Source organism: Lathyrus oleraceus, chromosome 5, assembly GCF_024323335.1.
Source record: "Lathyrus oleraceus cultivar Zhongwan6 chromosome 5, CAAS_Psat_ZW6_1.0, whole genome shotgun sequence".
NCBI lineage: Eukaryota > Viridiplantae > Streptophyta > Magnoliopsida > Fabales > Fabaceae > Lathyrus > Lathyrus oleraceus.
The window spans coordinates 72065653-72080830 of record NC_066583.1 but is presented as its reverse complement, the minus strand read 5'-3'; the positions used below and the strand labels follow the sequence as shown (position 1 = coordinate 72080830).

Below are 15178 nucleotides of genomic sequence, written 5' to 3'. Positions count from 1 at the left end.
AAATTTTACGGTCAGTGTCTTACTTCGATTCTAAGATACATATTGTATAAACTACATAGAATCTATAATAATATCTATAGCTTGAAATTATGGAATATAAGCTAATCACTTTTCTCTTTACACAAAATATCTCAAATATTAAATTTTTAATAGCTTAACGTTTGGTAGAGTATTTTCTTTATTAGACGAATGAATCACATTAAAAAAATATCTGTGAATACCAAATGAGTTTATACAAATAAGAGTGTTCATGCATCATTACTCTTTGTATCAGCTATGCTTATTGAAATATTTGCAATAAAAAGGATACGTGTGCAACTAATGTGACCATACTTTGACTCTATACTAATTAAATCTCTTAATTATACAATAATATAAGTCTATAATCTTAGCAATAAATAGGCAAAACATATATAGTAATAGCAAGATAACATAGTATAAAAAATAGGTACGTAAGAAAGACTAGAAAAGAAAGTAAAACAAAACAATAATTGTGAGGTTGAAAAAAGAAATTTAAGTTTTACAAGGATAGTAAAGAAAATAGGAAAGGAAGAAAGAATACGCATTAGAAGAGAATCCCAATTTCTATATCATAATAAGTCTATATGCATCAAAAAAGTATCCACACATGTGTGTATGTGGAAGTGGAACCCCACCACTTTGAAAACAAAAACCCATAAACCACACACCTCATCGATTCTCAAGTCTCACCAACACAATTTTGGTACCTTACCTTCACCGGTTATTACTTTACTCATGCATGTAATGTAATGGATACATACATTGCATATTGCATTGCATACATGTACCATTTGGAGTATATATACACCATCCACTGACTCTAACTAACCGCTGCATCACTCTTTCTTCAAATTATTTTTCTCATAAACTCTGCATTTAGTTTCATGATTCTGCAAAACTCTTCACTTCATTAATATTTCATTTCAAAACTTCGTCGTTCGTAGTTTGATAGCTGTTTCAACATGGGAGGTATCAGTCTTGAAGAGATAAAAAACGAGAACGTTGATCTGGTATGTTCGTTCTTTTTCTTTAATGAAAATCAGAGTATCATATCAGACTCGACTTAAAAAGAATAGAATTCTGTATGGACTAACGCAACATAGAAATTGTTAACACTTGAGTTTCAAATTTTCATGAAGAATTTTCCATATGAATCACGACGCTAATTTTTGGATTTTGTTTTGTTGATTACCAAACTAGTCATGAAAATTTGATGAGAATAGTATTCATATCAGTTTGTTATGTTTTGCCGCGTCAACATAAATTCCGTTTTAAGTAACTACTACGCTAACTAACTTTCTACACTTTCTTTCACGCGCCTCTGTTACGCGCGTGTATCGAACTTTCTTCATTTTATTTTGAATTATTGGTATAAAATGATATTTAATTTTGTTGAATTAGAAATTTGAGTTCATGATTTTCACTCTGAACGTTTTCAGGAACGGATTCCGGTGGAGGAAGTGTTTGAGCAGCTGAAATGTTCGAAAGAAGGTTTATCTTCCGACGAAGGAGCCAATCGGCTTCAGGTTTTTGGTCCGAACAAATTGGAAGAGAAAAAGGAGAGCAAGTTTTTGAAGTTTTTGGGGTTTATGTGGAATCCTTTATCATGGGTTATGGAAGCTGCTGCTATTATGGCGATTGCTTTGGCTAATGGAAGTGGAAGACCTCCTGATTGGCAAGATTTCGTTGGTATTATTTCTCTGTTGGTTATTAATTCAACTATCAGTTTCATTGAAGAGAATAATGCTGGAAATGCTGCTGCTGCTCTCATGGCTGGTTTAGCCCCGAAAACAAGGGTATAATTATATATAAAATCTATTGCTATTTTGGTTTTATTTTTACTTTTGTTTGCATCCATTATTGTTTGGTGAGTAAATAGTTATTTTGATCTCTGAAAAAAAGTGTGTTGGTGTCGGACACCGAAACTTGTGATTTGTTCAATTTATTGTTTTTTTAAAATTATTATCGGTGGCGACATATTTTTCAAATCATTACCGGTGGCGACGTATCGATGTCATATCCGGTGTTTGTGTCTTTGCTTCATAGATTTTGATACTTAAATTTGTGAGACATTGTTAAAATAGTCCTTCTATGAAACACGGACATAGACACATACACAGAAACCGGACACGATATTGATGAAACACGGACATAGAAACATACATGGAAACCGGACACGATACTGACACGTCGACATTGATAATAATTTGAAAAAACAAATAAATTTAACATAATTACAAGTGTCGGTGTCGTGTCGGTGCTACAGAGGTCCTTATTGTATCAAAAGTATAAAAACATACTTCAATGTGTTTTTTGTTAGTCATTTTGATACTTGAATGTGATTTTGTTAGTTAGTTTTGAGGGATTATAATGACAGTGTATCAAACTTTTATGTGACAAAATGACTGTTTACTCCAAATATGTTCTTGAAATTGTAAGATTGGATTAATCTAATTCATCATGTTATCGATATTCTAATATGATTTTTGAAATCGCAAAGTTTTAATCGAATCCGTCCCTTGGTTGGTATTTGCAGTGACTGGAATTAAATTAAGTTGATAATATCTGGGATGAATTTGAAAGTGATTGAATGATTTTAAGGATTTATTTCATAGCAGATCCCCCACAGAGAGAGGGAGGGACTTGATTAACATTTTGCAGTTTTAGGGATCATTTTGAAATATTGATAATATGGGTGAATGGGGATGAGATTGATAGAAAGCTACAATTTCAAGAACCAAATTGGATATTTACATGGTGTTTTTTTATTAATTTATTAATTGATTTCAATTTACTTTTCTTGCTACAAAAATTATAGGTTCTCAGAGATGGTCGCTGGTCTGAAGAAGATGCTGCAATTTTAGTCCCAGGTGACATAATCAGCATTAAATTAGGAGATATCATTCCTGCGGATGCTCGTCTTCTTGAGGGTGATGCTTTGAGTGTTGATCAGTCTGCTTTAACTGGAGAATCTCTTCCGGCAACAAAGAATCCCTCAGATGAAGTCTTTTCTGGATCAACTGTTAAGAAAGGTGAGATTGAAGCAGTTGTTATTGCTACCGGAGTGCACACATTTTTCGGTAAAGCTGCTCACCTTGTTGACAACACCAATCAAGTTGGTCACTTTCAGAAAGTCCTCACAGCAATTGGTAATTTCTGCATTTGCTCAATTGCTGTTGGAATACTGATTGAGCTCGTTGTCATGTATCCGATTCAACACCGCAAGTATAGAGATGGAATTGACAATCTTTTGGTTCTTTTGATCGGTGGAATTCCAATTGCTATGCCAACTGTTTTGTCTGTTACTATGGCTATTGGTTCTCACAGGCTTTCTCAGCAAGGTGCAATTACAAAGAGAATGACAGCTATTGAGGAAATGGCAGGAATGGATGTTCTCTGCAGTGACAAAACCGGGACTCTGACCTTAAATAAGTTGTCTGTTGATAAAAATTTGATTGAGGTTTTTGCTAAGAATGTAGAGAAGGATTATGTTATCCTTCTTGCAGCAAGGGCTTCTAGGACTGAGAATCAGGATGCAATAGATGCTGCAATTGTTGGTATGCTTGCTGATCCAAAGGAGGTAAATAAATACGCTTAAATGCTCTATCATTTTTATAGTTTTTTTATCAGTAGGAATCGAACTGCAAATCAACTACCTGCGCTAGACCCCAGTAGTCTATATTTCTGATAGTGACTTGTAGGATGAAGATAAAAGAAAATCTAACTTCTAGTTTTAAATTGCACAGGCACGAGCTGGTGTTAGGGAGATTCATTTTTTCCCATTCAACCCTGTAGACAAGAGAACTGCTTTAACCTACATTGACTCTGATGGAAATTGGCATCGATCAAGCAAAGGTGCTCCTGAGCAGGTAAAATATTTGTTTTGATGGAAGTGGTGCCACCATATGATTATGATCATGAAGATACTGATCGATATTTTTTCCTGGATTAGATATTGAACCTCTGCAACTGCAAAGAGGATGTCAGGAAGAAAGCTCATTCCGTAATTGACAAGTTCGCCGAGCGTGGACTCCGTTCTTTGGGTGTTGCTAGACAGGTCTAGAAATTTGATATTACTGTTAGCATTTATCGTTTATTCGACTTATTTGAATATCCTAATTTTATTTCTACCATTGAATTATCTGTTTATAACAGGAAGTACCTGAGAAAAATAAAGATAGCCCTGGTGCACCATGGCAATTTGTTGGTCTGTTACCACTATTTGATCCTCCTAGGCATGATAGTGCTGAAACCATCACAAGAGCTCTGAACCTTGGTGTGAATGTTAAGATGATTACCGGTAAGATTTGACGTTCTTACTTTCTTGTAGTTCACATTTCATATCATAAATGAAATCATGTAGCTTAACCATTGTTTGGATTTCACATTCTCTAGGTGATCAGCTTGCCATTGCCAAGGAAACTGGCCGAAGGCTTGGGATGGGAACAAACATGTATCCATCTTCGTCATTACTCGGTCAAAGCAAGGATGCTGCTGTTGCAGCTCTTCCAGTTGACGAGTTGATTGAGAAGGCTGATGGATTTGCTGGAGTATTTCCTGGTAGGTCCTTCATTATGATGATGATAATGATAACATCATCAATTACATTGTTTTCAATTATTTCAAACATCATGGAACTTCTGCATCTGTTAACTATACAATTACATTTTGAAAACATGTTAATTGTTTTTATCTCCTCTTGTGACATGGTAGAACACAAATATGAAATCGTAAAGAGGCTGCAAGAGAGGAAACATATATGTGGAATGACAGGTGATGGTGTCAACGATGCTCCTGCGCTAAAGAGAGCAGATATTGGAATTGCTGTTGCTGACGCTACAGATGCTGCTAGAGGTGCTTCTGATATTGTCCTTACTGAACCCGGTCTAAGTGTTATTATCAGTGCAGTGCTCACCAGCAGGGCAATTTTCCAAAGGATGAAGAATTATACTGTTAGTTTTCTTCCTTGCTTGATTTAATTGCTTAATTTCATTTAAAAATCTTTAGCATTCTAAACACAGAATATTGATTGTTGCAGATCTATGCTGTGTCAATCACCATTCGTATTGTGGTAAGTGCAAAAATAGTTTAATTCCTAAGAAAATGTCAACTTCTTTTCTATACTTATATTCATGGTTCATACAATTCATGTGATCTATTCTTCATTTTACCAGTTTGGTTTCATGTTCATTGCGTTGATCTGGAAGTTTGATTTTGCACCCTTCATGGTGTTGATTATCGCCATACTGAATGATGGTGAGATAGTTTCTTATTGATCTTCATAGTTTACTTCAATCATCTGTGAAAAATATTAATTTAAGTTCCTTCACCCTTATGCCACTAGGTACCATTATGACAATATCCAAGGATAGAGTGAAACCATCTCCACTACCAGACAGTTGGAAACTGAAAGAGATATTTGCTACCGGTGTTGTGCTAGGTAGCTACATGGCATTAATGACAGTAGTATTTTTCTGGCTCATGAAGGATACCGACTTCTTCTCGGTAAAAAATTATATTTCGTGGTTCCTTCAATACTATCACCCAGTGGCAACAATTTTAAGGACCATAAACCCATTTTCCATTATTGCAGGACAAGTTTGGTGTGAGGTCTCTCAGAAAAAGCCCTGATGAAATGATGGCAGCCCTCTACCTACAAGTCAGTATTATAAGCCAGGCCCTAATTTTTGTCACCAGGTCCCGTAGCTGGTCCTTTTTGGAAAGACCTGGTCTTCTCCTATTGGGTGCTTTTATGATTGCTCAGCTGGTAATCTTCAACCTCTTATTTTCCCATTATCAACTTTGTATATAAATTTGCTTCTATCTCTTATGATTTTATTATAAAGGCAGTGTCCTTGATCTGTCAAGATCACACATTTTCCTCATTTCCTCTCCACAACCACCACTTAGGAAAATGTACACTGCATCTCTTAATAGTAGTTAAAATAAGATTTTGAATCACTAGTGTGGAAATGGAATGAAGTCAATAATTCAGTTGCCTTAGGAAGAAATAGTTATTGGTTTAATACAAGGGTAAAGTGAGTATTAATTAAAATCTAGGAGCATATGTATGGTAACAGAATTTATTGGTTAGTTATAATAACTTGTTTCATGATTTGCAGGTGGCAACTTTTATAGCAGTATATGCTAATTGGGGCTTTGCAAGAATTAAGGGAATGGGATGGGGTTGGGCTGGTGTAATCTGGGTGTACAGTCTAGTGACATATTTCCCTCTTGATATACTCAAATTCGTAATCCGCTATGTTCTAAGTGGCAAAGCTTGGGATAATCTTTTGGAGAACAAGGTATTTTCTCCTTCTTTCTTAGAATCTCTTTCTCTAAATATAAAACCCTCTTTGAGCATTGAGATACCTTTCAAATTTTCGAACACATTAATTATTTTCTTACCAATATACCTCTAATTATATTACAATACTATGATGAAAACACACTCTAATTTTCTTTCATGAAGGGTAAACTTGTAAAATAGTACCAATCATCAATAAATTTAATACTACTAGTTTAGGCAACAAAGTCTATATTTGGGACGGAGGTTGTATTATATTACTATTAGTTGCATTATTGATCTTAATCCAGAGATTTTAAGATCCAAAACCTATTTTATGTTTTCTAACTACAGACTGCTTTCACAACAAAGAAAGACTACGGCAAAGAAGAGAGAGAAGCACAGTGGGCAACTGCTCAGAGGACTCTCCATGGTCTTCAGTCACCAGAAACAACCAACCTTTTCAATGACAAGAATAGCTACAGGGAGCTTTCTGAGATTGCTGAGCAAGCCAAGAGACGCGCTGAGGTTGCACGGTAAGCCATTGAGTCTGTTTCTGAAAGGATTCAAGAAGTGGTAATTTTAATGTTGAGGATGATTTAAAAAATCATATATATCCTAGTGTCTAAGTGATTTTTTAAATTTATTCACAGGCTTAGGGAGCTTCATACTCTAAAGGGTCACGTCGAATCAGTTGTGAAGCTTAAGGGACTTGACATTGACACTATGCAACAACATTACACTGTTTAAGGAGCTTAGACAACCTTCAAGATGAACAGGGTTATGTGCTTGTTCAAGATGCAAAAACAAGAAATACAGTGAAGACTTGAGTTAATCTTATGTCTTTAGATTAGGTTGAAGGGTCCTTTTGTGAAAGTTTGAATGGTTACTCCTATACGCCAGTAGCTAGAGGAGATACTATTCTCTTAAGTACCAAATAACATGGTTGATAGGATTTACTTGCGTCTTAGTTTTGGAAATGTTAGTGATATTAAGGTCACAAAAAGCTCTATATTTTTTAGCTGAACAAAACTCAATAGCTCGACCTTGAGTAGTGATGTTCAATAATGAATGAATGCAATCTTTTGGTCTCTTTTACCTGCCTCTATTTCATGTCTAGTCTAAAGAATGAGAGGATGAGAAAGGTATTTAGTTACTTCAACAAAGTGAGAAACAAGTGTTTGATAGTTTATCAAAAAAAAAAAAACAAAAAATGTAGTTCGGTTTCTTTTTCCTTCTTATCACCTCACTTTTTCACCCTTGCTACTAAATTATTCTTATATTTTTGAGACGAGTTGGTCGGTCATTGTATCTTGTTGTAATGCATTTGATAGTCTATTTGATAGTCTGAGTCTGATATATTTAACTAAGTAGATTTTTAAAAATGTATAGGCCTAGTCTTTTTGATAGACAAGTCAGGTCGGATCACGCTTCAATAGGGCGGGCCGAATGCCCCTGTTAATAAGTCTGACATATTTTCACCCATACTTAAAACTGGATCTGAAAACCAATGTGTGCTTTTTGGCCGACCAAGTCACAAGATTAGGTTCTAGATAAGACCATTTCTTATATAAGATTTTACTGCACCATACGAATTTCTACAAATGTTCTCTGTTTTCGGAGATGTATCTTCAGACGCACCCAAACACACACTCAAGTAAGATAATTCAGAGTGACGCCTTATTGTTTGGTTTAATTTATTCTGGAGATGCATCTCCGGAAATTTCCCGTAGTTACATTTCCATAATACAGACACATCAGTATCAGATCCAAAAACATGTAATTTTTCAAATTAAAATTAAGATTCATAAAATAAAATTAGGATTACATAAATGAGTTCATCATAAAATGCAACATCACACTTAAATATTCATGTGGACGCTTCAACATCTTCAGAATATCTTCGATTGATCTTGAAATCGTCGCTTCCAAATCAAGCGAAACTTTTGTTTCGAAACGGAAAAATGTATTCCACGTAGCCCTTACATTCCCTTGCGTCTTGAGCTTAAATTTGATAAACTCAATCTTCCCTCCATTGTCAATCGACAGTGAACGGTACTCGAGTTTCACAATCTTTCAATTGTCCGTAAGATAGGAGATAATAGATTTCGTCTTTGATATCTTAGAGGGAGGTGAAGTCGTTGAGCTTGAATGTGTGCCCGGGTGTATAGCTGTAGAATGATACATTTGTGACATATTAGACAATGTTTATTTGTGATATTTGAGACATTTTTAGTTTATGTGAAATATCACATAAGATCACCTTAATTTATAGAAGGCATATATCAATATGGATCACTCAATGACTGACATACTGATTCCGAAAATATATCTCCGGAACCGCACCCTATTATTTTGTTCCAAAGATGAATCTCCGGAACTTCTCCTGAACCAGTTTCAAAACAGAACCCTAAAACAGAACATGTTTTTTTCATTTACAAAAAAAAACAAATGTTGTTATGGGGAAGATCAAAAATGCATTAAGACAAAATATGAACAAATGGTGAATATATAACACTTCATTTATATTGAGACATAATTACATACACTTATTTGTCCGGTAAAATAAAAAATTAAAACGAATCAGAATACATGTCACCGGCTAAATCTATTGGTGGTACCCCATTGGACTTTTGTACATTTGATTTTTTTTCAATGTTGTTCAATTTCTCGAATTCTTGCATCCTTTTCATAAAACAATCCGGCCAAGTCTCGGCTTTTGTGGTTGAATGACTCGTCCACTCAGGTGATGTAACTGGTATATGGCATCCCGGTTTTAAGTAAACTTGAACAAAATGACTTGATTTTGAAAACCACCCAATACACATGATACAATCGTTTGGATTTTAAGATGGGGCGGTGCGTAATGGGAAAAAGATTTCCAAAAAACCATAGTGTGTCAGGTCAACACACACTCTACCATACGCACGTGCTATTAGATGACCCATGTTAGAGAAGCGCATCCATTTTGCCTCTAGAACTGGATCACTAAGGCAAGAAACAAGAGACTCATAAATTTCATTGAATTTTTCTTTCTTTCCGTACAACCGTGTGTATGATTCTTTATGCGTCTTCAACTCTTGGATAAGTTGATGACAGATAAGTGTATGACTATCTTCTCCTTTACTGAGTAAAGCCGAAATGGTTCGGTAACCGCAATTATCGTCCCCCACAATATTGACGATCCGCTCGATATATTTATGCATAAAAATCGACATCTCGTCGATGAATGGAATCTTTGGCGGAGGTGGCTTGCTAATGCGACCTCCTTTGAAAATACTTTTTGAGATTTTGGAGTTGGTGATTCTGGAAAAACTTTGTAAGTTGCTTGACTTGGAGGCATTTGGTCAGTTGGGTCCTGCCTTGATCATCAGGATTTGACAACGTATTTCGTTAATCAGGTGGCCATGTGGTTTTACATCTCATTTGATTATTGATCCATAACCATTCTTGGTCAGCCATTTGGTTCCTGGTTACATGTTTCTTGGTGCATTGATATATTCATTCATTCATTTCATTCAACCTTGGTTCAATCCGATTCACAAGTCGTGTCAGTTGAATTCAACAATCCATATCCAATTATAAACCAAATCCATTTTTTTATCCATTAAACCATTATTATCATGTCCAAAAACCAAAAACCATTAAACCATTTTTATCATGTCCATAATCAATCCAAATAACCAATACTCAAAAATCAAAATCCATTTAACCATTTTTTCATATCCAATTTAACCATCCAAACCAATTACCCATTTTTCTTATTCATTGACCAATTTCTAAAGCCATTTTCCAATTAAAAAAACCAATTAACCCATCACACATCCTAAATCCACAATCTCTAAATCCATTATCCATTAGTTTTTTAATATTAACATTCATCCAATTTTAAATCAAATAATCCATTTCATAAACCATGATGTTACTCATTATCCATTTTAACCCATGATGTTATAGCCAGGTAAGATAGGAAAAGAGGTAAAGTGCATAAAATACAACCACAGTACAAGAAACACAGGTGCAGTAAGCAATTGTGGCCAGAAAGGGCACATGTGCAGTAAGCATGGTAGATCAAAATCTCGAAGTAAGATGAATGTGAGATGCTACAATTGTGACAAGAAAGGGCACTTGAAAAGAGATTGTTGTTTTAAGAAGAATGGTGAGAAGTCTTCTGAGGCAAGTTCATCTCAAGGATGTATTTCCAATACCTCTGATGATGGAGAGATTCTATATAGCGGAGAAACAACTAATTCCAAAGGTAGTAAACAACTAACTGATGTTTGGATAATTGATTCAGGAGCAACATGGCACATGAATCCTCGACGAGATTGGTTTTACACTTATCAACCTATCTCAGAAGGATCAGTGTTCATGGGAAACGATTACGCCTTAGAAATTGTTGGTGTCGGTACTGTCAAAATAAAAATGTATGATGGTACAATTCGCACAATTCAAGAGGTACGACATGTGAAAGGTTTGAAGAAAAATTTATTGTCAATTGGACAATTAGATGATCTCGGGTGCAAGATCCATGTTGAAGGTGGGATCTTGAAGGTGGTGAGAGGTGCTTTAGTAGTGATGAAGGCATATAAGCTATCTGCAAATCTATACATTCTTATGGGAGAGACGTTGCAAGAAGGTGATGTGTCAATTGCATCAACTAGTCAAGAAAACTCAACGGCAATATGGCATTGCAGACTGGGCCACATGTCAGAACGAGGCTTGAAAGTTCTTACGGAACGTGATCTCTTACCCGGGCTCAAATTAGTAAGTCTACCTTTCTGTGAGCATTGTGTGGTAAGCAAACAAAATAGGTTGAAGTTTGATAGATCAACTACTAAGAGCAAACACATACTTGACTTGATTCATTCTGATGTGTGGGAGTCGCCGCAAATGTCCATAGGAGGAGCAAAATATTTTGTATCATTCATTGATGATTACTCCAGGAGATTATGGGTATACCCAATCAAGAAGAAGTCAGATGTGTTTTCAATATTCAAGCAATTCAAAGCACTAATTGAGCTTGAAATTGGAAAGAAGATTAAGTGCCTGAGGACAGACAATGGAGGAGAATATACAGACGGTGATTTTTTGGCATTTTGCAAGGAAGATGGTATAATGAGATAATTTATAGTTGCTCATACGCCTCAGCAGAATGATGTAGCAGAGCGGATGAATAGAACTCTCCTAGAAAGGACTAGAACTATGTTGCGAACTGCAGGATTAGCCAAGTCATTCTGGGCAGAAGTCATGAAAATTTCCTGTTATGTGATAAATAGATCGCCATCAAGTGAAATTGGTTTAAAGACTCCGATGGAGATGTGGAAAGGAAAGCCAACTGAGTATTCTACTCTACACGTGGTTGGATGTCCTGTGTACTTGATGTACAACTCCCAAGAAAGAACTAAGCTGGATCCAAAATCCAGAAAATGCATATTCTTGGGCTATGCTGATGGTGTCAAGGGGTATCGCCTATGGGATCCCACTTCTCCCAAGGTTATTGTCAGCAGGGATGTAATCTTTGCAGAGAATGACCTGCAAAGGGAGCAGGAAAATGACAGTACTTCTAAAGATATCACTACTTTTCATATAGATGGAAAGTCTGTAGAAGATGATTCTTTTGAAGCAGAACCAGAGCACGAGGTACAAGAACTAGAGGAACCTGATGGTGTTGAAGTTCGACGACCAACACGTCAGAAAAGGAAACCAAATTGGCAGTCAGACTATGTTATGGCAAGCCATGATGCATATTGTCTTCTAACAGAAGATGGAGAACCATCAACCTTTCAAGAGGCTGTGAGTTGCTTAAGTGATTCTCTATGGATGGCAGCAATGCAGGAAGAAATGGAAGCCTTTTATAGAAACAAGACATGGGATCTTGTTGTACTTCCAGAGGGTCGGAAAGCCATCGGCAACAAATGGGTCTATAAGATTAAGCGTGATGGTAATGATCAAGTGGAAAGATATCGTGCAAGACTTATGGTTAAAGGATATGCTCAAAAGGAAGTGTCGCTTCACGCGAAAAACCGGCGGGAAAAGAAGAACAACAGAGCCGCCACCGTGCGTTATTTATCCCAAAAGAGGGAAAGGAAACGCTCAGAGTAAACCTAGGAAAGAACATGGTCTCGCGACCAAAGAGAATGGGTTCGGGAGTCGGTTATGCGAAGGGAAGGTATTAGCACCCCTACGCATCCGTAGTACTCTACGGGATCCACGCACAAAAGGAAGGAAAATGGTTGCTAAAACACTGCTCACACTCACACACTGGCTGAAGGAGACACAAGAAAACAGACTGAAACTGACTCGGCAGGATATCGCATCCTGGGCCTACTTAGTCTATCAAGCATAGACATCAGAGTCGAAGTAGTTCGGACTGGGGAAACGACACATGCTCGCTAGGATATCGCATCCTATGCATACGTATCTTCTCGGACGAGAGAAGAATCAGAGCATTCGTAGCTCGGCTGACACGCACACAAACGAACACAAATAGGCAAACGTGGAGCCCGACTGCCAATCACTGGACTTATGTCAGCATCCGAACCTAAACTCACACAAAGAGGCAAACGTGGAGCCTGAATGCCAATCACTGGACTTACATCAGCATCCGAACCGAACGCACGCACACTGGAACCCAAATGCCACTCGATGGACTTACATCAGCTTCCAAGCACACAACAACACAACAGGTTAATAGGGAGTCGGGGACTCGAGCCTATAACTGTCAAACACACACAAACAGACAGACAGCAAATGCTAAGGAGTCACAGACTCGAGCCTAGCAAAGGTCAGACAACACACACAAAAGAAAGAAAAGGCGCCCGGAGAGATCAGCTCAATCTCCTGCCTACATACTTCATCTGGTATGAAGATCAGGGCGATGTAGTTCCCCTACGCAGGGATAAAGGACTAGCCTAACCAGATAACAAAGGGAGACACAACACTAGGGAGACTACGACTCGAGCCTAGATGTTATCATGCAAAATCAACCCTAAGTTAAGGTTTCTAGCTAACTGGCACAGGGGCCAACCTATCCTAAGCATGACTTGCACAGGAAGCAAGCCACACACACACTTAACTTGCACAGGAAGCAAGCCAAGCAAAACCTAACTTGCACAGGAAGCAAGTCTAAACTAATCCTAACTTGCACAGGAAGCAAGTCAAACAATCCTAACTTGCACAGGAAGCAAGTCAAACAATCCTACAAGCACAGATAGCACACACTATACACAAACAAGTGGCCCAAACAAGGGTTAGGTTTTAGTCAAGGGGTCATATCAACCTCAACAAACAAACCTCTGGAATTGGGTGAATGTGCTCTTAACCTTGCCATTGAGAGACTAAGGTGAAGCAGATGAAAGGTGAGTGAAGATAAGACTTCACAGCTCTTATCCCTGGCCTGGGAGAGCTCAAGACAAGAATGTGTGGGTTCAGAAAGTGGGAACCCTTCTACACATTTAAGACTGACTCAGCTGTGCAATTGCACAAGATCTTGGGTTTTTATCTGTAATGCATCAACACAGTGGTGTGAGCAAAGCAGATGACACACTGAATAGTGGGGGATAGATTGCATATCCCTACCTTCCACCAATTGCCTCTTCACTTAGGAGGACTTTGACTCTATGCAAGGACAAAAGTAAACAATCACAAACATTGCCTCTTAAGGAGGACTTCAGACAGTTGCCTGGCCAAGTAACAGGCCAGGTCTTCCAGACTACATGAAGATGAGAAATTATACCTCAAGCAAATTGCTCTTAAGCAAAGCAAACCAAAGTTCACAAGGAACTAAAAGCAACTAAAGTACCTGAAATCAGTCAAGCACAGTTAGTATACAAGTCAAAGTTAAATCAAAATGAAACAGATGTCAACCAGTTAATCAGGAGCAAATGAATGTGCAAGGCACAAGGCTCAAGGCATGTGAGCCAAGCCACCTACAAAACAAACAAGTTAGACAATGATATTCAAGCAAGCTCAATCAAAAGAAATTGATCTCATTGGTCATTTGTTGGTCAACCTGAAAACATAAGCTCAAAAGTGAGTAGCAGGACCACTAGGGCAAGCCTAGGGTCAAAAGAGATTAAGAAAGTCAAAACAGCAAGGGGTAAGTATCCAAAATCATGTTCAAACAATTAGGAAACAAAGCCAATTGAGTTCACATTCATATCAATCATCATCATCATTTCATGAACCATTTAGGTCAAAGTATGGCAAACAGAAGCTCATAGAAGTCAACAGCAAGACTTAACTCAAAAGCAATCTTAAACATTTCCAAAAATCACCAAATAAATCATGATCAATCCTAACACATAGCATGGTAAGCATGTCAAATTTCATCTCATTTGGACAAGTGGAAGGCAGTCAATGAAAATCAGAAAGTCAAAGCCATTTTGAACATGCTCAATGAAGTCAACCAAACATGCATCAACTTGGAAAAATCATAAGTCAAGAATGGTGTATGATAAATGAATGGGACTAAAACCATGGCAAAGATGAGGATGTCTAGTTATCTCATGTAAAATTTCATGTCCATCTAATAAATTATGAGAATTTCACAAATGAAATGGGAACATGTGTCACACAAAGTCAACAATTGACTAGGCAGGGGAGAAAATCTCAAACAATTAGGAAATGCCACAAATAATTCCAAGAAAATTCACATGTAAACTAGACATACAAGAGTAGGTTCATGCAAAAAATTGGATCAATTGGAGGTCAAGAAGCATGGCTATGAAAATCATGAAGTTGGACATCAATGGTGTGACACAAATTGTCACACCCTAGTTCAAAAAATCATAACTCACAAACCACAAATGATAAATTCACAAACTTTACACCAAAATCACCATGAGTGTGTCTAGTTTATGCACAAAA

The 15178-nt window shown here is 37.1% G+C and overlaps 1 protein-coding gene across 2 annotated transcripts; it reads left to right on the top strand.

The window, feature by feature from the left end:
- The first annotated feature begins 703 nt into the window (after positions 1-703).
- Positions 704-7400, top strand: LOC127085469 (plasma membrane ATPase 4). 2 transcript variants are annotated; one of them, XM_051025982.1, is made up of 15 exons: positions 709-1031; positions 1461-1817; positions 2840-3601; positions 3768-3890; positions 3974-4078; positions 4177-4321; positions 4417-4581; positions 4735-4973; positions 5060-5092; positions 5196-5277; positions 5366-5526; positions 5615-5788; positions 6144-6326; positions 6662-6843; positions 6961-7400. In XM_051025982.1, the coding sequence occupies exons 1-15, from the start codon at positions 984-986 to the stop codon at positions 7055-7057; spliced, it is 2856 nt and encodes a 951-aa protein (XP_050881939.1). In that variant the 5' UTR covers positions 709-983; the 3' UTR covers positions 7058-7400. The 2 variants fall into 2 exon arrangements, with proteins under 2 accessions (XP_050881938.1, XP_050881939.1); XM_051025981.1 differs by having other exon boundaries at positions 704-1031; positions 4417-4973.
- Positions 7401-15178: the final 7778 nt, after the last annotated feature.